Source organism: Hylobates moloch, unplaced genomic scaffold, assembly GCF_009828535.3.
Source record: "Hylobates moloch isolate HMO894 unplaced genomic scaffold, HMol_V3 SCAFFOLD_19, whole genome shotgun sequence".
Taxonomy (NCBI): Eukaryota; Metazoa; Chordata; class Mammalia; order Primates; family Hylobatidae; genus Hylobates; species Hylobates moloch.
The window spans coordinates 78380347-78401327 of NW_026652294.1; the positions used below are offsets into that span (position 1 = coordinate 78380347).

General features: G+C 43.6%; 1 protein-coding gene across 1 annotated transcript in view; it reads right to left on the reverse strand.

The window, feature by feature from the left end:
- DOCK8 (dedicator of cytokinesis 8) overlaps positions 1-20981 on the reverse strand; it is a 237257-nt gene that overhangs the window by 65240 nt on the left and 151036 nt on the right. Inside the window, exons 21-27 of the mRNA XM_058431159.1 lie at positions 18901-19065; positions 16958-17130; positions 13260-13355; positions 9128-9223; positions 2808-2957; positions 478-591; positions 260-339 (exon numbers count right to left, since the gene is read on the reverse strand). Of these exons, the coding sequence (XP_058287142.1) occupies positions 260-339; positions 478-591; positions 2808-2957; positions 9128-9223; positions 13260-13355; positions 16958-17130; positions 18901-19065 (874 nt within the window). The remainder of the gene's footprint in view (positions 1-259; positions 340-477; positions 592-2807; positions 2958-9127; positions 9224-13259; positions 13356-16957; positions 17131-18900; positions 19066-20981) is intronic.

A 20981-nucleotide genomic window follows, 5' to 3' on the forward strand; every position in this document is an offset into this window, starting at 1 on the left:
TATGCTCAGTGAAATTGAATCTCTTTGAATGATTTTATTTAAGAACACTTTAAAGGGTTCTTTCAAGTCCGAGCATCAGAACAGCAACTTAATTAATTACCCTAATATGTGAAAAGAGACCTCAGACTGGGAGCGTGAGGACTCTTCAAAGACTGAAAGTACTGTATAGCCATGTTAATTTTCTGTTGAATGTCCAATTGAAGATTCAGATCATATCACAAATTTTAATTCCCACAGATGAATCTGTTGATCCTGCTACACTGTATCAGTAAATGCTCCAGGAATCAAGGTAAACCAGCACGTCTGAGGAATGTCCATCGCACAGACATGAGGGATGTGCTGCAAAACACAGGGTGTGTAGGATTCCTGCCAACTCAGTAATGAATAAGACAGCGTACCATGGCAACGAACATCACATTATATGAGAAGGAACAAAATGGCTCGCTCGGGGCTGGGGTGGGGTGGGGGGACACTCACCTGGTTGCAATAATGTCTGATGAGGTTAAACACAAAGCCCCGATCCATGAGGGAGAGAAGGTCATACAAGAAGAAAGCTAGGCTGATGTTCATCTTTTCCGCCTGTTCATTTTCCTTAAAAACAAACAAACACCCAAATCATTTTGTGGTACACTCTGGATTTGAACTTCCAGGTCACTGGTGGGAAAATTGGGAGAGACAGGTCCTATTATTTCAGCCACTGTCCTTCTGGGTGACACTGGGCAAAGTAGTTGAGTCTCCTTTAACTAAAGCCATGACTGTGAGGTTGAATCAAGTAATTATTCATGTACTGTTAATATTTAGGTGCATTTCCTTCCAGTCACTTTTTTTTTCTACATGCATATTTATATGTGTATAATTAAGCTCATTCTCTATATACTATGTTGGATCCTATTTTTTTTTAAATATCCTGGTAACTTTTTTTTTGTAACTATTTTCTTTTTTTTGGCAAACTGACTTGAAAAGTACTTACTGTTTTCAATGAGATAGTTCCTTAATTTTTAAGGATTATTACAAAAAATCCAATCAGGATAACAGAATTAGTTTTTACCTAAGAAATTTATTCCCTGATTAGGCAGCATTTCCAGCCTAAGACAGGTCAGAGTCAGACTCCACAGGGTATATTCACTCCGTAGGGTGAATTCCTCTATGAATCCCAATTAATAAGCTACGCCTATTTTAAAAATTTTTAATTTGTATTATTTCTCAGTGCTCCTGTTTATGAGGGATTTTACAGTGCTTCAGAGCAATCTGGGATTCAGTTTTTCATGTTTATGTCCTTTATTCTCAGAATGACCAATCAATTTCCTTTGACACTATTAAAAATATGGTTTGAAACTATTTTGCTCTTGTTAATATGCAATTTGCAAATTCAGGCCATGCTGACCAGTCAAGTCACTGGGATGGATGGGGACCTGATAAAGAGGTTGCCACACCGTCGCTGAGAGGTCCTCAAACTCTCTCCGCATTCTCCACGTGGCCACGCTTCCTGGGTGGCTTACGTGACTCAGTATCTGGGTTTAAAATCTCCAGTCTTGGCTTTACTGCTGGCTGTGTGTGACTTTTGGAAAATTTATCAACCTCACTGTGCCTTATTCTCACATCTGCCCATATGGAGATAGCATTGCTGTGCCAACAAAGTTTGCCATGAGGAATAACCAAAGGAAAATCTCCTGAGCACTTGGTACTGTGCAAATTCTCAATAATGACGAAGCTATTAATAACAAACATTGCTTCCTAAGATTTTTGTAGCTGCCTTTTAAATGTTTGATTTATTTCATCTTATATAGTTTTTAGCTTTTATTTTGAAACAATTTCACACTTACAGAAAAGGTGCAAGAATAGTACAAAGAACTATTGTATACCCTTTAACGAAGCTTCTCAGTACTTGACATTTGGCTGCATTTGCTTTATCATTCTATGAACATAAAATACATTTTTTTTGAACCATTTGAGAATGGGTTGCAAATATCATGCCCATTTACCCCATAATACTTAAAGGTGTATTTCCTAAGAGCAAAAATATTATCTTTCATATCTACATTTTTCTTTTTTTTAGATGGAGTTTCACTCTGTCACCCAGGCTGGAGTGCTGTGGCACCATCTTGGCTCACTGCAACCTCCGCCTCCTGGGCTCAAGCGATTCTTCTGCCTCAGCCTCCTGAATAGCTGGGATTACAGGTACATGCCACTACACCCGGCTAATTTTCTGTATTTTTAGTAGAGATGGGATTTCAACATGTTGGCCAGGCTGGTCTCGAATGCCTGACCTCAAGTGATCTGGCTTCCCAAACTGCTGGGATTACAGGTGTGAGCCACTGCACCCAGCCTGACATGATAATTTAAACCACAGTCCATATTGCAATTTCTCTCCCTCTTTTTTTTTTTTTTTTTGAGACAGAGTCTCATTCTGTCATCCAGGATGGAGTGCTGTGGCACCATCTTGGCTCACTGCGACCTCTGTCTCCCGGGTTCAAGCAGTTCTCCTCCTTCTGCCTCCCAGTTGCTGGGATTACAGATATGCACAACCATGCTCAGCTAAGTTTTGTATTTCTAGTAGAGATGGGGTCTTACCATGTCACCATGTTGGCCAGGCAGTTCTCGAACCCCTGGCCTCATGTCTGTAATTTCTTTATAACAATTTTGCACCCCCACATCAGGGTCCAGTCCAGTATAACATACTGAGTTTAACTGTCATTACAGTTATATTTTAATTATTGTTTTAAAATGATGCTTATTTTTCTCTGATTCTGAAAGTAATATATGTTCCAGGTAAACAATTTAGAAAATAAAGAGTAAAATACAGTTACCTTCTGTGCTTTTACTAAAAGGGCTGCAATTTCCGAGGTGACCACATTAACAATAGTAGTTATGTCATCCATGAAACGGTCAGAAAAACGAGTCCTCCGAAAACTGTCCCGTTTGTCCATGTTATGTACATGCTGGGCCATGCTTTTCACCTACGGAGCGGGATGGGGGAAACGTCAGCATGGAGACTGGTGACCTGCTTGTACAATGCAGAAAAGGGGGAAAGACTCACAGAAATGCTAACGGTGGATTTTCTGACGCTTTATCTGTGCTGGTGGTGCCCGAGCAAGCTCTGGACTAAAATGCTGCAGACACACCAATGGTTACCACGGTGGCGGGAGGCGGGAAGGGTGTCCTCTTTTTGACCCCAAGTCAGAGGCTCCCTTCTTGCTGCTGACAAAGCCAGGAGCTTAATTCTTTAGCTACAGTGTTCTCAACTGCCTACATCCTGGAAGGGAGACCTGAGCTGGGCTCCTGTAACCAGCTAGGTGTCCTTTATAATAGAAACGTAGAAAGGAACAGTTTATCACAAGGTTCTTGATGCGAACTAAAGTCTTTTCTGTTCCCGAAACTACAGGAAGGAGAACATGGGAGAAATGTTCCTCCTATCTTGAGTTTCAGTGTTTCTTGAGGGAGCACAGTTTTTCCAGAAACAGTTCTGTAGTTCCCAGCAGTTATCTTCTGCTCCTGGAAATTTTAGCTATATTATATATTGAGCAGGAAACATTGGCCAGCTGGAAACAGAACCACTATTTAGAACATTGCCTCCAGGGGAAACATTACCTCTAGGGGAAATTTTGAGTTCTATAAGTCTAATTTTTAGTTACATACATAATGCAGACGGCCACCAATTGACACAAAAATATCTATACACAGATTATCTCTCTAACTATCTAGTATCTCTATATAGATATCTTTGTGTCAATACAAGTCACCAATTGACACAAATTGCTGTATTGACACAAACTGGTGTATATTGTGGTTACATATATAATGCAAACAATTCATCAACTGACACAAAGATATTTATATACAGATATATCTATATGGATATACATATCGTATCTATATATAGATATCCTTGTGTCAGTTGGCGACTGTCTGCATTATGACTAGAATAATACTATCTCAATGCCTACCACAATTTTAAATCAGGATCATGCTTATTTTTTGGACATCTTCTTGGGGCCAGGAGATTCACAGGTCAATATAGGCCCCCCTGACACCATCTGAGGGTGAGTCTTATCCTTGCTGGAAGTTGCTTACGCTATCAGGAACACGGGGAAGACTAGGAGGTCTTGTGGTTGGGTCCCTACACTCTGAAATCATTTTCATGAACGTGTCTAGATTAGTCAGACAGCCATTGCAATACTACTACTACTACTGCTACTACTACTAATAATAATGGCACTAGAAGTTGAACTACCCACATTTGCCCTCTGTGTTGAGACTGGAAGAAGGGGGGACTTCCACTCCCAGGAGCTGCATGAGAGAACGTTAATGCAGTAACAGCAGAATTCAGTTTCTAAGGACGCATGCAGCACCGGCAATTTTTGTTAGCATGGAAACAAATAGAAAAAACAAAGGGAAGGTAAAATAAGAAAAAAACCAGAGACACAGGCTTCATGTGTTTCATGTTTTCAGATAATGCCATGGCGAGCTCAGGGAAGACCTAAGGACATCAAATCCTAAAGCTCAGTATAGAAACCATGGTTTTTCCTCATGGCAGCATCCTGTTTGGTTTGGGACACAGAGATGGGTTCATATCCCACAGGGCTGCATGCACCTGGTGAGAAGACCTGAATGAAGGGTGGGAACTGGACCCATTTTTGTCTGAAAAAAGCCTCTCTCTTACTATGCTCCTAACAAAGGACTTAAGAAGATACAGCGTCTTTGTTTTGGGCAATGCCGATCCTGATTCTGGGCAGGCGAACCACCCCAGCACTAAGACTTTCAGAACTCACTGCTGTATTTGGCTCCTGTCTGCTAAGTTTGGCCATCCTACAACCAAATAAATGATTCTCACAATACCATACTTCCAACCAACGGCCTCTTTCCAGACGGTCAGCAGCTTGCCAGCTACTGTGTTCTCCGGATCTCCAGAGAAGAAAATCCAGTAGAAACACTAGTGGAGGCCTGGCCCATTATTTGTTGAGTGGGGCGAGGCACAAAAATCTTTTCCCCTATATGGGCCTTTGTGGCCCATTTAAAGTAAGGGTACCTCTAAAGAACCCCTTAATGTGGAACTTCATGTCCTGAGTGAGTAAACTAGGTCACCCATTTATTTCTCCAAGGTCTGGCTCAGCAGTTTCTAGAAGCACAGAGATTTTATTCATTAGCAAGTGTGAAAGTCACCCAAGGATTGTGTTTAACAGCTCTAATGCCAAGGTGATTGTTCATTAGCGCTTGGGCATTGACACAACTAGAGGGTGTTAAATTGCCCAGGTTGTTGGCTAAGGCCAAGGAAGCTGTTGTCTTTCTCAAGCTTTTTGGAAAAAAAACAAAACAAAACTGTTTTGGTTTTCAAATAACTTCCTGGGCATTGGTCAGGCAAATGCATAAACAGTGTATGAAGAATTGGGCACCTTGTCTGTGTCTGAGATCAATTTCCTTGCAAAGTTCTGGCTGGGGGATGATAGTTTCCATTTGCCTCTACCCCAGCTCCCTGATGGATTGTTTGTCCTTCTCTGTCTCTGAATGCTGGAAAGGGGGTCTTGAGGGACCACATCATTCAGTCCCACTTAACCTTTGGCGTCCAGTTGGAGTTGGCCAAGAGGAGCACAAACAAGGGGATCAGCAGGTGGGAGAACAGAGAGGCCCAGGTAGTTACTCAGTTCCGCTGACCTCATTCCTGCTGCAGTGGGGTCCTGGTAGTGGCAACATTTTTCTAAGGCCCCAGGCTCCTTTTCTAAGACTGTCTCATCTGCCTCCAGATTTTTCTAGGCCCCAGTTACTCTGCTGTACTCTTGATTCTTTAGAGCTAGCATAGATAAAGGCTTCTGCCAGCTGCTGTACTGTGGGGATTCTCACCAATCCTCATTGGCCCCTGAATCTCCCATACATGCTAAGCAGAGTCCTTTTGATCAATGCTTTTCAGTTAACCCTTTTGGGCAATGTAAACTCTGTCCTGCCAGGACCTGACAGACTTAGGTTTTAGGCTGCTGGTAGAACTGGTGTCTTGGGTGATCTGCATGTTGACAAACCCCTGCAATATGCTTAGATTAGCAAGGGCTTTCTTCCCAAAAAACTTCATCTGTTTACCATAAGGGACTTCCTAGAGGTAAGATGGGCCATGTGCTTTAGCTTACACTTTCTATCCTGGGCCAACCAAGCCCTAGTAAATAAATGTGCAAGGCCAAAAGCAGTTAGGGGCAGTGAAGTGGTACTGCTGAAGCCTTTGGCTGACTTGGAGACTCTCCTTATAGCCACCACCCTTCCTCCAACCCCATCTGTAAATTTGGGACAACAAAAGCTCCTCCTACCTCAAGATTGCATAGTGATTACATTAGATAATGCTTTAAAATGCTCAAAACACTGCCTGGCACATATACAGTAAGATGCTCGGTACATTTTTGATGTGATTATTCTTTCTCCCACTGGTACGCCAACTATTATTGGGATTCTATGAAGAACAGAGTCATCATTACACCTGCAGAGAATGCAGACTTCCTTTGGAAAGAGAGCTCTAAGATGCCACATGGAACCACTCAGAATTAGCAACACTGAATTCCACATTGGGAATGAATTATTTGTATGAATTATCCATAGCTGGATTATGACTCAAGTGAATCTTCTTCTTCTTCTTGCCCCCCACTTTTTTTTTTTGACACAGGTTCTCAATCTGTTGCCCAGGCTGGAGTGCAGTGGCATGATCATGGCTCACTGCAGCCTTGAACTCCTGGGCTCCAGTGATGCTCTTGCCTCAGCCTGCTGAGTAACTGAGACTACAAGCATATGCTACCACACCCAGCTAATTTTTTCATTTTTGCAGAGCCAGGCTGAGTGAGTCTTCTTTATGGAGAGACATGATGGTGGGTGGGATGTGTAAATAGAAGCAGGACATTAAGGGCATGGGGTGTTGGTTTTGATACTTCTCATGCCTCAAGAAACAAGAGGGGAATGGATTTCATGGCCCAGGCCATTTCCTGCCAGAGCTTGGAGCTCATGTCTCACTGCTAATGCTCTTGCCCCAAGACTTGAGAGCTGCAGCCACCACCTTCATTAGCTTGGCTTTTAGAACGAAAAAAATTCTGGTGTTGTCTGGGTACAAATTCCAAAAGACCTGTAGCTCTGTTTAGGACTCACAGAACAGAGGTGGTGTAGACCAGTGGATCATTAACAGGCTTAGAAGTCACCTGAGAAGACAGGTAAATGCACAATGCTGACCTCCAGCCTCTTAATTTTAGTGCTTTGAGAAAGAATCTCTGCTTTATTTTTACTAAGCACCTCCAGGTGGTTCTGTGGCAAGGGTTTGGGACGATGCTTTGGGACCCTTCTCAAAACAGAGGTTGGGACTTTGCAAAACTTCATGGGATTTGAATCCTGGGTGTGTTTCTGTGGCATGAACCTGACTTCTTCTGAACTCTGTTCCACATTACTTCCTATTTCCTCCCCAGGGGATGTTTCATTTTTGTTTCCTTTGCCCTTTGTTCTCTATGTCCTACTGTCAGCATTTCTCCCTTTTTCTTGGGCTTCAACTTGCATATAAAAACTAGAGCTTAGGTGGAAACCCTCCCATCTCTTTAGACGCTTTTTATTTTTTAGACGGAGTTTCGCTCTTTTTGCCCAGGCTGGAGCGCAATGGCGCAATCTCAGCTCACCGCTGCCTCTGCCTCCCAGGTTCAAGCAATTCTCCTGCCTCAGCCTCCTGAGTAGATGGGATTACAGGCACCTGCCACCATGCCCGGCTAATTTTTGTATTTTTAGTAGAGACGGGTTTTGTCATGTTGGCCAGGCTGGTCTCAAACTCCTGACCTCAAGTGACCCACCTGCCTCAGCCTCCCAAAGTGCTAGGATTACAAGTGTGAGCTACCGTGCCCAGCCTAGACTCTCTTTAAAAAAAAAAAAAAAAGATTCACTTAATGGGACAGGGGAAAGAACCCAGTGAATATAAAGCTAACACTATCACTAAATCTCAACCTATTCCAAATCCTGCACTTTGTTTGCATATATATTTGTATATAGTTGGTGTCTACGTCTTTAGACCTTTCTCATTCAACATCGTCTCACTATGCATCTCTGTTTATCAACGTTGATGAAATGTTTATTTTTAGTGCCTCTATGGTAAAATCCTTTTACTTCCATTAATAAACAAAAAAATAGTTATCACTATTATTCCCCTTATTTTAAAATGAAGATATTATGGCTATAACTTTTGCTTTTCTGCTCAAGTAATAGTAGAAGTTTTAGGATAAACAGATATACAAATTTCATTCTGTTTTCCAACAGATATTATTTGGGCCTTGCACGGTACCAAGCAGTGTGCTGAGGCTAGAGATGGGATAATACGCAAGAGAGACCCAAATCCTAAAAATCTAATAGTTGAGACAGAAAAAACAATTAGAAATTGTGATAAGCGCTAGGAAGGAAATAAGTAGGGTGCTCAGAAGCAGAAAAATAGAGGAAGATATATTACAGTATAAGCCGGTCAGAAAAGGCCTCTTGGGGATGGTTCCACTGAAGCTGAAATCTACAGAGAAGAATAGAAACTGTGTGTGTTGGGGGTGCGGAGGTGAAAGTTAGGGAGCAGGAAGAGAACCTGGAAAAGGCTGTGAGGCCAAAACGGCCTTGGCATCTTCAAAGCACCAAAAGAGGACCACGCGGCTGAATGACGGGGGAATGTGGCGTGAGATGAGGTTACAGAGGGAGGAAAACAACAGAATCATACGAGGGCTTTTTAGGTTACGATAAAAACTGTGCTTTCTTCTCAGTGCAGTGAAAATCACCGACGGGTTTTTAAGAGGAGCGTGACATTCTCTGTTTAGTATTGGCTGTCATGTGCAGAATGGGTGGGCCACGGGCAAAAATGGATACAGGCAGGAAAAAGAGGCTGTCACCGCGAGAGGCACACGAGAGATGACGGTGTGTGGCCAGGTGGGTAGTGGTGAAGGTGATGAGAACTCACAGGGTGGAGATAGATTTTCATGGTAGAAGCAACACAATTTAGTGGAAGAAGGATGGGGAGGGGTGAGAGATTATTAGATTTCAAGAAACCACCCCAGGTTTTCAGCAGGGGCGACTCAGTGAACAAAACGTCAATTCCTTTCTGCCGTGTGCTTCTCTTGGCCTATTGAGCATAGATACAAACGTGCAAGAATCTCACCAGAAGCTCAAAGAAGAACCAGGCATACTTGAAGACTGTTTCTCTCACCATCCCGGTGCTGACCACCATCTGGAGGGCAAGCTCCTCATGGAAATGCTAAATAAGAACCAGAAAAATTAGGCTGTGATGACAAAGGCTATTATTATTCACCAACACTTTTTTTCTTTTCTTTTTTCCCCCCAATTTAATAGCTTGTCAGTTCCTGAAGCATGTGTCTTAGACGTTCTAGGCAGTAGGTGGTGGATGGCAAAGTCAGTGCTGAGATCACCTGAGACAGGAGGACATTTCGGTGGGTAGAAGGCTGGGGTCAGTGCTGCACAGGACATTTGAAGGAGTGGACTCAGCCTGGGAGTAAAACTCTATTCTATGAGGGAAACATTCTGGGTAGCCATTAAAACCGGTACCGTCTTACTTTCCTCTCGGGTCCTGCTGAAAACTCTGTGTGACCATGTGTAAGCCATTCCTCTCTTCGCCCTCAGGTTTCTCATCCATAAAATCAGTTGGTTGGTGGCAGCAGTTCTCAAACTTTTTTTTTTTTTTTTGAGATAGGGCTGCACTCTGTCGCCCAGGCTGGAGTGCAGTGGCGTAATCTCACCCACTGCAACTTCCCTGGCTCAAGCAATCCTCCCACCTACTTCAGTCTCAAGTAGCTGGGACTAAAGGTGTGTGCCACCAAACCCAGCTAATTTTTTTTTTTTTTTGATAGAGATGGGGTTTCGCCATGCTGCCCACTTAGTCTCAAACTCCTGAGCTCAAGCAATCCACCTGCCTTAGCCTCCCAAAGTGCTGGGATTACGGGTGTGAGCCACTACGCCCAGCCTCTGTGTATCAGAATCTCCTGGAGGGCCTGATGAAACACAGACTGGGGGACCCCACCCCCAGATATTCTGATTCAATAGCCTGGGAATTTGCATTTCTAACAAGTTCCCGGGTGCTGCTGCTGCTGCTGCTGCTGCTGCTGCTGCTCGTCCAGGGTTACACTTTAAGGACCACTGTCTAGATGGTGTCTAAACTCTCTAGGAGACTGGACAATTTTTGTTTTTATAATGCCAGTATGGCATTGTGGGAAACAGGATCGGTGGGGTTTATGGAGGATCTTGGCCTCTGAAAGGCATAGTAGTATCAGCCTTAACTCACAACTTCTAAATTTCGATGTCCCAGGGCCAGATGCTTGGAAAGTCCCCCAGCTCCACTTTGCATCTTCACTTCCTTCAAGTCACCTACTGCTCAGTAGCAAATGGCGCACATGGTGACTTACACCTTTCCCATTCTCCAGCATATCTGGCTACGTGTTCATGCTCCTGACAATCATTTTGATGAGGAAGAAGTTCAAGACTAAAGGTAGGGCAATCAATCCATTACAGTGTGCCTGATAATGTCCTGGTCTTAAAATAGACAGGCTCATACCTTGGGGACTCCCTTAGTCCTGGGCAAATGAGAACAGTTGGTCACCCTAACTAATACCAAAAACGATGTCTAGGAATTTTCTGTGGTTTTCTTTCATCTTATGCCCACAAAACCTGGAATAAACATAGATAAACTCATTTTTTTTTCTGGTAAGAAAGTAGGTAAGAAAGCTAAAGCTATTTGAACGCCCTAATATCATATCCTTATTTGCAAACTGTTTTAAAGTCAACATCTAAAGCAAAAACTGATTACAGCAAACATTGCTCTTGACAGTCGTTTAAATTAGCCCTCCACAGAGGGCTAGGTGTGTTGACTCATGCCTGTAATCCTAGCACTTTGGGAGGCCGAGGAGGGCAGATTACTTGAGGTCAGGAGTTTGAGATGAGCCTGGCCAACGTGGTGAAACCCCATCTATACTAAAAATACAAAAATTAGCCAGATGTGGTGGTTCACGGTTGTAATCCCAGCTACCTGGGAGGCTGAGGCAGGAGAATCACTTAAACCTGGGAGGCAGAGGTTGCAGTGAGCCAAGATTGCAACAGGCACCCCAGCCTGGGTGACAGAGTAAGTGAGACTCTGTTTCAAAAAAAAAAAAAAATTACCCACAGAGTCCAGTATGCATGCAACCCAATGTACTAATTCTTGTGTACATTAAAAGTTGAGAGCTACTTAGCTAAACTAAAAGATGACAAAAGGAAAATCTCCGTATACATGCTTGGGTATTTTAACCAATTAGATCCCCACTGGGTTAGTGGTGATGAACGGAGAATGCTTAGGTGTTTCAGCTTATTGACTGGTTTCACTTTGTTTTGTGAGGTTAGTCAAACCTTAATAATTTTAATACACGTTAACACATTTGTTTGCTGTTGTGAGTCTTAAGTGAAGCTGTCTCACTTGAGAGAGGCGTGGGGTTGAGTTTTAAGCTAGCAGGTGGTCTAACTGTGCACATGATATAACTGGACTACACGTTGATCTTCTCATTGTGGGAAAGACATGCTCCCCCAGCTTCAAAGGTCGCCTCTAGAAAATAGGTCAGTTTGTCTGCCAGGGTCTTATGGCAAGAAGAGATTAGACAAGGATAAGCTGCTTCTTAAAGTAATTTATGCTGCTTTCTGGGCAGGATTATTACAAGAACACCTTGCTCTGGAGGTTATATAAAACAGCCAAGCAGCAAAACTCTGTCTGCTAAGCTATTAAGGAAACATATTGGCCAAACTTCCCTTTGAAATAAAATGTCTCTATTCTGGTCACTTCAGGTCAAAACATGGCAACTGCAAAATCAGACAGGACATGGGTTAAAGAAGTCAGGCTATAGGCAAATAATGGTTTTTAAGAAAGGAAAATGGTATAATACTTATAACCAGTCACTGCATAGGGGCTATGATAGCCTAATATTAAATTTTAGAGCAAGTGGACAAATTTCTTCTTAGCCTAACCATATCTTTTTTCAGTTTTCCTTTTATAGTTAAATCCTGGTACCTCTCACTAGACATATGGTGCCTGGAAAACTGCGAAGTGCGTAGCACCAGGCCCCGACCCTCCCACACTTGATCTTTCCCTCATTCAGTCCAAAGGGAGACTTGGGGAGGCTCATTCCCTCCTTGCCTGTTTAATAAACATTACCCTGTGATGTTAGCTCTTGCAAATGGCTTCCTGTGTTATCCTTTGCAATATGCATATTTACTTTTTTTCTTTTTTTTTTTTTTGAGATGGAGTCTCATTCTGTCGCCCAGGCTGGAGTGCAGTGGCACGATCTCAGCTCACTGCAGCCTCTGCCTCCCGTGTTCAAGTGATTCGCCTGCCTCAGCCTCCTGAGTAGCTGAGATTACAGGTGCCTGCCACCATGCCCAGCTAGCTTTTGTATCTTTAGTAGGAGGCGGTTTCACCGTGTTGGCCAGGCTTATCTCGAACTCCTGACCTCAGGTGATCCACCCACCTCGGCCTCCATGAGTGCTGGGATTACAGGTATGAGCCACCGTGCCCTGCCGTATTTACATTTTAATACAGGTCTTCCAAGACATTAAAAACTTAAGTAGCTACTACAAAGGTGAGACTCTTGGGTGCCTGGAAGAGAGGAAACTTAGGGCAGACAGTTTTTTCTCCCTCCATCCCTCAGACCACATAGGCTGTGACTATGATTGGGGAATTTTGTTGCTTTAAAAATCCTGGTAAGCAGTTTAACAGCTTTTAAAGTTTCTGAACTCATAGGTAAGGCTGGTTGTGAAGAATTATGAGGAAGCATTTCATATTAGTTTATATAGTATTGAAACAAGTGATACGTAATTATTGCCATTCACTTTTGTCAAGGATGAATTGTCCCCAGCTTTCCCTCTACTAAAAAGAGGCTAACGCAGTGGTTCTCAAAATGTGGTCCCTGGACCAGCATCAGCCAGGAACTTGTTAGAAATGCACATTCTTGAGCCTCCAGCTCAGATCTATTGAATCAGAAACTCAGGAGGTAGGGTCTAGCGGTGAGTTTTAACAAGACTTCCAGGTAATTCTGACGCATGAGAAAGCGGGAGAAACACTGAGTTAACGGGCAGTTAGGTGGTCAAACGCGGGGTAAAGGACAGGGCTGCAAAAGTGTGTGTGGGGTGTGTGTGTGTGTTAGCACATCAAGAACAGGCAGGGGAGCACTTTGACTATTTTCAAGCACAGCGTGACGGCATGAGGAAATCCTTCTGTTCTTATCCCGGGATGAACTTCACACTGCTGGGTTCGGTACCTTTTTGCTGGCTGGCCTTGGGGCTGCAGTTGAACCTGGAACGTCACTATTGCCAGAGCAATAGTACGACATCCGGCTGCAGTTGCGATCGGCGATCTAAAACACACAAACCGTGGCTTAACAATCAACCAACCATGGAAAGGTAAGCCCGACACCTGGAAATCACAACCTCAGAATTCATTTTTTATACATTTTTTTTCCTGGTTACAAAGGTAAAACAATTGCCATAAGTAAATATAAAACAAAGCAGAGACAGTGAAGGTATACCTAATTCTAGTTGCTCCTGAGATAATCCCTGTTAATAGTTTGTGTGTAGCAACCTACGGTGAAAAACTATGTAAGAATCTGGGGTGCTGAGTAGTCCCTTCCAACATTCTAGGAGTCTGTGACTTCAGGAGACGCCGGGAAAAAATGTGTGGGAACAGTGTCTCTCTGTGGTTTCCTATGGTACTGCACCACACTGTCTCCTAAACGCCAACATTGTCAAAAACTACCTCTGAAAGGAAGTGGAGGGGTCATGCTCTATTAGACATTTTCTCCCCATGCTACAAAATAATTAGAAAATTGTTAACCCTGTCCACATAAAAATTTAATATTTTCATTTTATTAAAGGAAAATAGAAAGATCAAGGCTGTCAGTAATAGCTGCAGACCACTTCTTTCCTGGGTGATCAGAAAGTGCTATTGCTGAAAGGGGCTTTCAGTATGAGGCTGAATTGTGATGGGCTGGCAATGTTTAACAACCAGTCGTCAGGGGGGTAGGGCTAATTTGTAGCATTTGCCAATTTCTGTGCCATAAATACTTTTCATCATAGCTGATTTCAATCTACCAACACGATGTCATGGAAATGCAGAGTTAGGGAGACATGTGTGGTAGCAAGCCATTATATAGTATTTCCATCACACAGACACAGTAGACATAAAGAATGAAGAATTTAGATATCGTAGCACGTAGTGAAAGTATTAGGAAGGGACTAGGTTTCCCTTTTTAAAGTGAACTTTTAATTTTGGAGTAGTTATATAGTTATTATTAGATTTACAGAGAAGTTGCAAAGGTAGTATTTCTTATATGCCTTTCATTGCATTTCTCTTAATATCTTTTATAGTAAGGTACATTTGTCAAAACTAAGAAATTAACATTGACATGTTACTATTAACTAAACCACGAACGATTCGGATTTCACCGGTTTTTGCACTCATGTCCTATTTCTGTTCCGGGATACAATCTAGCATACCACATTGCATTCAGATTACCTTTGTTTTTAATATAACTTATTTAATTTTAAGTTTATACGATTTAATTTTAACAAAGTCTGTTTCAAAACTGGCTCAATAAATTCTGGAAAACTAAGCAATCAGCTTTTGGGAACAGGTACGAGCTCACTCCAGCACATCCCTGCACTGATTTTTGTAAGTCAAAAAGGATAGAATATTAAAATTTCCTGATGGCTCAAACTATAGATCATCAGCATCTCAGGGGGTGAATCCAGTGGTTTGTTTGTTTTATTTTTTTATTTTTTATTTTTTTAGACGTAGTCTCGCTCTGCTGCCCAGGCTGGAGTACAGTGGCATGATCTTGGCTCACTGCAAGCTCCGCCTCCTGGGTTCACGCCATTCTCCTGCCTCAGCCTCCTGAGTAGCTGGCATTACAGGCACCCGCCACTACACCCGGCTAATTTTTTTGTATTTTTAGTAGAGACAGGGTTTCACCGTGTTAGCCAGGATGGTCTCGATCTCCTGACCTCATGATCCGCCCGCCTCAGCCTCCCAAAGTGCTGGGATTACTGGCATGAGCCACGGCGCCCGGCCAAATCCAGTGTTTTTAAAAGATCCAGGGTAGATGGTCCTTAAGTTCATCCAGGGACCAGGACCTCTGCAGAGATGAGGACACGAGGCCCAGCACAATTAAACGACTTTCCCATGGCCACACGGCAGGGCAGTATTGGCGCCCAGCCCCAAACCCTGGTCTCCAGATTTCCTTCCTCATACCACACTGTGTCAAGTGGGTGAAATTTGTAAGGATGAAACTGTGTCTGTGTCTCAACCCAGAGATTTTGATTTCTCTTAATCAGGGGAAATGATATTACTCTAATAGCTCAGCCACCCTGAGGCCCCAGATCATTGGAGAAAAAATTCAGGCTAAGAATTCATCGTGGTAGCTTTGTGAGTAGACTAAAGACCGTCGGATCATATACTCCATCTTTTAAAAAAGGGTGAATTTTATGGTATGTGAATAATATCATAGTCTTTTAAAAATTCCTAATAAGAGACAATCTACAAAATAACCTGCCCATTACTCCTCAGAACTGTGAAGGTCATGAAGAACAAAGAAAGTCTAAGAAATTGTTCCCAGCAAGAGGAGCCTATGGAGGCAACATTGAAAAATGTAATGTGGCACCCAGAATGGGATCCTGGGACAGAAAAAGGACATTGGAGAAAAACTGAGAAGATGTGAATAAAGATGAACTTAATGAATAATATTCCATGAATACTGGTTCACTAATTGTGCCAAAAGGACCATTCCAGTGTAAAATGTTAATAAAGGACACACTGGATATAGAGGATATAATTCCATAAGTCTAAAACTGTTCTGAAAGTAAAGCTTTATCATGAAAAAATTAAAGAATTCATAGAAGGAAAAACAATATATGGCAAGCCATCAACGCTTTCAGGATGTCACTTTTTATTTGCTTGTAAAATGTGGCATTGTTCCTTGGGATTTTTTTTTTTTTTTTTTTTTTTGAGATGGAGTCTTGCTCTTGTAGCCCAAGCTGGAGTGCAATGGCGCAATCTCAGCTCACTGCAACCTCTACCTCCTGTGTTCAAGCGAGTCTCCTGCCTCAGCTTCCTGAGTAGCTGGGATTATTACAGGTGCCTGCCACCATGCCCGACTAATTTTTTGTATTTTTTTTGGAGACAGAGTTTTGCTCTTCTTGCCCAGGCTGGAGTGCAATGGCGCAGTCTTGGCTCACTGCAACCTCCGCCTCCCGGGTTGAAGCAATTCTCCTGCCTCAGCTTCGCGAGTAGCTGGGATTACAGGCATGCGCCACCATACCCGGCTAATTTTGCATTTTTAGTAGAGACGGGTTTCACCATGTTAGCCAGGCTGGTCTCGAACTCCTGATCTTGTGATCCACCCACCTCGGCCTCCCAAAATGCTGGGATTACAGGCGTGAGCCACCGCACTTGGCCAATTTTTTGTATTTTTAGTAGAGACAGGGTTTCACCATGTTGTCCAGGCTGGTCTTGAACTCTTGGCCTCAAGTAATCCGCCCACCTCGGCCTCCCAAAGTGCTAGGAGCCTGGCCTTGGATTTTGTGAGTAATCAATCTGGATTTTAATAAATGTAGGTAGGTTTAAAAAAACAAAACATCAAAAGTTAAAGCTGTTTTTTTTTCCTTGAAAATAAAATACATGGTTTAGCCACACGACTCCATGTGGCTAAACCCCTGATGCTTTAAACTTTGCTACCCGAGCTAAGTAGTTCTCAGCAAATCCTCAGATGCTGGTCTTGCTGCTGCATCTGTCTGAACGGTCTTAATCTGCTCTAAAGAACGTTACTCACTCCAAAGCTGAGCATTAAAGCATCTGACCAGCATGGTGGGCAGCAGTAGTGGTTGCTTTTGTGTTATTTCTCCAAGTTTTAGTTAAAAAATAAAAAAGGCTGTGTCCCCTTCCAGGGTTTGACATCTTTCCTACCTTTGAAGACATGATGTTCTTCACTTCCTCGTCTGCTGCGGCGTGTGTCCCTGCGAGGTCTGGGTTACTGCTGCTCATCACCCGGGCCTGCAGCAGCTTTGAACTCACAGCAGCAGCTGATGTGCGTCCATACGTGTGGTAGCTCCGAGGGTCGGGGAGGGCAGTGGGAGCGCCTGCACCCCACCAGGCACAGACATGTCAACAGACAGGGGAACAGAGTTACTTACCGAGTTTAAGAAGGAATTGAGGAGGGATAGGGTAGATGAAAAGCCACTGGATTAGGCCTTGGAATTAGGGTCTTCTTAACGAATCCTGCTTGGGGCAGGGAGGCAATCTTTTGGAGAGAAGTCAATGGGGCAAAAGGCACCAGGGAGTAATGGAGATTATGGTAAATAGCCAACCCATGCCTCTTACAACAGCAGGGGGTACTACTGGCTCCAGTCTATTACTGCCATCGGGAAATGGACCCCAGGGTTGCTAGAGCTTCTGATTTCTCATGAGAAGCTAAAAATGTGGACATTTTTAATTTATCAATATTTAAATGACAACTTTACAATTCATGCAGTGAGGTTTTCGCGGATTCAAAAATCCATAGAGTCATCTGAACCTTGTGAGGATTACTGTATATGATGTATACAGTACCGTTTTTCATCTTTAAATGTTGACATGTTTTCACAAGTGGTTATGGGAGTCTTTGAGATGTTACTATTTTTTATTTTTTTTTGAGACAGGGTCTCACTTTGTCCTCCAGGCTGGAGTGCAGTGGCATGATCTCGGCTCACTGCAACCTCCACCTCCCAGGTTCAAGCAATCCTCTTGCCTCAGCCTCCTGAGTAGCTGGGACTACAGGTGCCTGCCACCACGCCTGGCTAATTTTTGTATTTTTTATAGAAATGGGCTTTTGCCATGTTGCCTAGGCTGGTCTTGAACTCCTGAGCTCAAGTGATCTGCTCACCTTGGCCTCCCAAAGTGCTAGGATTACAGGCATGAACCACTGCACCCAGCCACATCCCTAGTATTTTTAAAAACTCAATCAAATTTTCAGATTTACTAGAAATGAGGCTGCACAGACCAACAAAAGTGTCATATTTATTTGGGCCTGCAATTTTGTGAACTCACCGACACTAATTTTTATATCATGCTGACAAGAAGTTCTACTGGATTATTACCTAAGTAAATAATTAAGAAGAGTTGGGGAAATGCATTACTATTATCTCAATAGTTTAGTTTGAGGGAAATGTGAAAAGGGATTTGTTTTAATAACACAAAGTTTAAGAACCACTGCCATTGGATATATATATTATTTCCTTTATTATACTAGAATCCTAGGCATCACTCACCACTTCTCCATCTTAAAAAAGAGATTCTCAGCTGAATCATAAATTAGCAAGAGGGTAAAGACCAGTGAGGGATTATCAAATGGGCAGACAAAATAAAGTGTTTAGAGCATAAAAAGAGTCAAGGAAGGAGGAAGAAAGATCTATAAAGAAACACATAATTTCAGTATTCATGTAAGTTTTGTATTGTCCTGAAAACTAAAATGGAATTTTAGGGTGTTTGTTTGTTTGTTTGAAGAGATGGGATCTCGCTCTGTTTCCCAGGCCAGAGTGCAGTGGTGCAATCACAGCTCACTGCAGCCGTCAATTCCTGGGCTTAAGTGATCCTCCTGCCTCAGCTTCCTGAGTAGCTGGGATTACAGGTATGTGCCACCACGCTCTGCTAATTTTTATATTTTTTGTAGAGACAGGGTCTCGTTATGTTCCCTGGGCTGGTCTCCAACTTTTGGCTCCAAGTGATGCTGCCATCTCAGCCTCCTAGAGTGCTGGGATTGTAGATGTGAGCCACTGCACCCAGCATAGGATGTTTCATTTTGGATTACACTGCAGTGGGGTGGAGGTGGTGATGCCCTGCCCACCAGAGTCCCACACGCAGGGCAACTCTACCTGACTTGGGCACGTCCCTTTGCACCTCTGGCAGGCGGAAGACGTAGTGCACGTAGGAAGCCAGCAGGCAGTTCCTCCCATGCTGGTCCTTGCTCAGGTCCTTGCTGTTGTGCAGACTGTTGGCGATGGCCACCACGGACTCGAAGGCAAACTGGGAGAAGTTGGCTGAGGAACCAAGAGAAAAATGGGTAGTCCCACAGCTGGTCCTTAAGGGGCCCGAGGTGGAAGTTTCTCCAGGACAGTGACAATGAGTCCTGACCGCTGACCAATTTAACTAGGCCTGGAAAGGGTAAATGGTTTTGGTGAGCTCTGGCGTGCTGGCTGTGAGTACCACAGATGCCTCCACATTCCCTCCTTTGACCTCCCTCCTCCTGCCACTGAGTAGCATTGATGGTTTTTAATGACAAAGACATAAGACTATCCAGATGTCTCCCTTCTCTAAGCCAGGTTGTAAACTGATGCCACTCAGTGGGGGCTGCAGACGGACATGACCACTATCACCTGGTTGCCACTGAGAAATGCAGAATCTCAGGCCCCACCCCAGAGGGTGTATTAATCAGGCTCTGCATCTTTATGTGACTGCTGTGGACACTACGATTTGAGATGTGCTGCACGACCCCGATTCTTATACAGATTAACCTAAAAATGTTTGCATATCAAATCATAACCACAGTGGCCACGCACATTTGATTTACTGCACAGACCCTCTTGTTACGGTGCCCCACGCCTCTGTAGTTTGGCTCCAATATACTTATCTAACCTTGTACCCTTTTTGGCTCACTTCAACTTCCCTTAAAATGAGGCAGTCATTGTATTGTCCCATCATGCCTGCTCTCTTACCTCTGAGACTTTGCTCATTCTGTTGTCCTCACCTAGAAAGCCCTCCTCACTCCTATCCACAAAATCCACCAACCCTGGGAATCTCAGCATAAGTCCCACCTTCTGCATGAAGCCATCTGATTCCACACAGTACAGGGCCCAAGTGAAACTGAGTTATGTGATTCTCCAGCTGTGTCTGGTGGTAAACTGTCTCTCTGTGAAAGCTGGAATCCTTCCCATGAAAAGTGCATTTCTCAAATTTTTTGTGCCCCCACTGTGCTTTCCATTGCATAGACACAGAATAGGTTCTGAATAAATGCTTGTAGGCTAGCCGCCTCTACTTACTCTGCCTGTGCCAACAGCCCGTGGTCCCCACACCACAAGGTGGCAACTTGCTACGGAGAAGCTGCTCAAAACATAGAAATATTTTTGTCTCGTGAACAAGTCTGTATTAACTAGCTGGAACATACAAAGCAGTGTGCCACATATGTGGGGGCACAGAAAGCAATCGAAGGAGGGCAGAGCTCTGCAAGAATCTAGCTGGAGAGGCAACCGCTACATGGATGAAAAGTTAGCCTCCAACACAGGACGTTTGATCTGTGGAACCACAAAAGATGCATATCAGGGTACAAAGCAGAATGAGAGATTAAGAGGACACGCCGCTCCCTGGCTCTAAAAGCTCCCTCACTTCATTGTCCCAGCCCACTCCCACATGTGCTTCTGTTCCACCACCAACTGTGCTGTCGACTTTCTTCTTGATACTCCTACACTTTTCTGGTTCTCTGCTGTGCCACGCTCATCTCATTGCCCCTATTCTGTCGGTTTTCACTCTATCCCTTCTTCAAGGCCATCTCTTCATGTGGACCTCCTGCATCCTCCCAGGTGGATGTTTTCTCACTCTCTCCTCTGATACCACCCTCCCCACCACCACTGCAAAATTTAGCTGTGTCCCTTTGAGGGCTCTTGTCCTGTGCTGCTGACTCTTGGCCATATTATAAGTCCTCCGAGGTCTGAGATGCTCTTGGTTATTGTCACGAAGCCTACAACTTGTAGTACAGTACTGGGCATATGGATGGTACCCAAAAGACGTCTGCTGGACTGGAAAGCAAAGAGCTATACAGGCACAGCTGAAAATGGTGGCAAATAAAGATGCCCTAAACCAGCCAGTCTACCCTGGAGGAGTTAGGAGAAACCTGGACTCTGGTCATGCCTCCAGGATAAGCTTTTGAGATTATTTCTAAGGGAAAATGTACACACTGTAT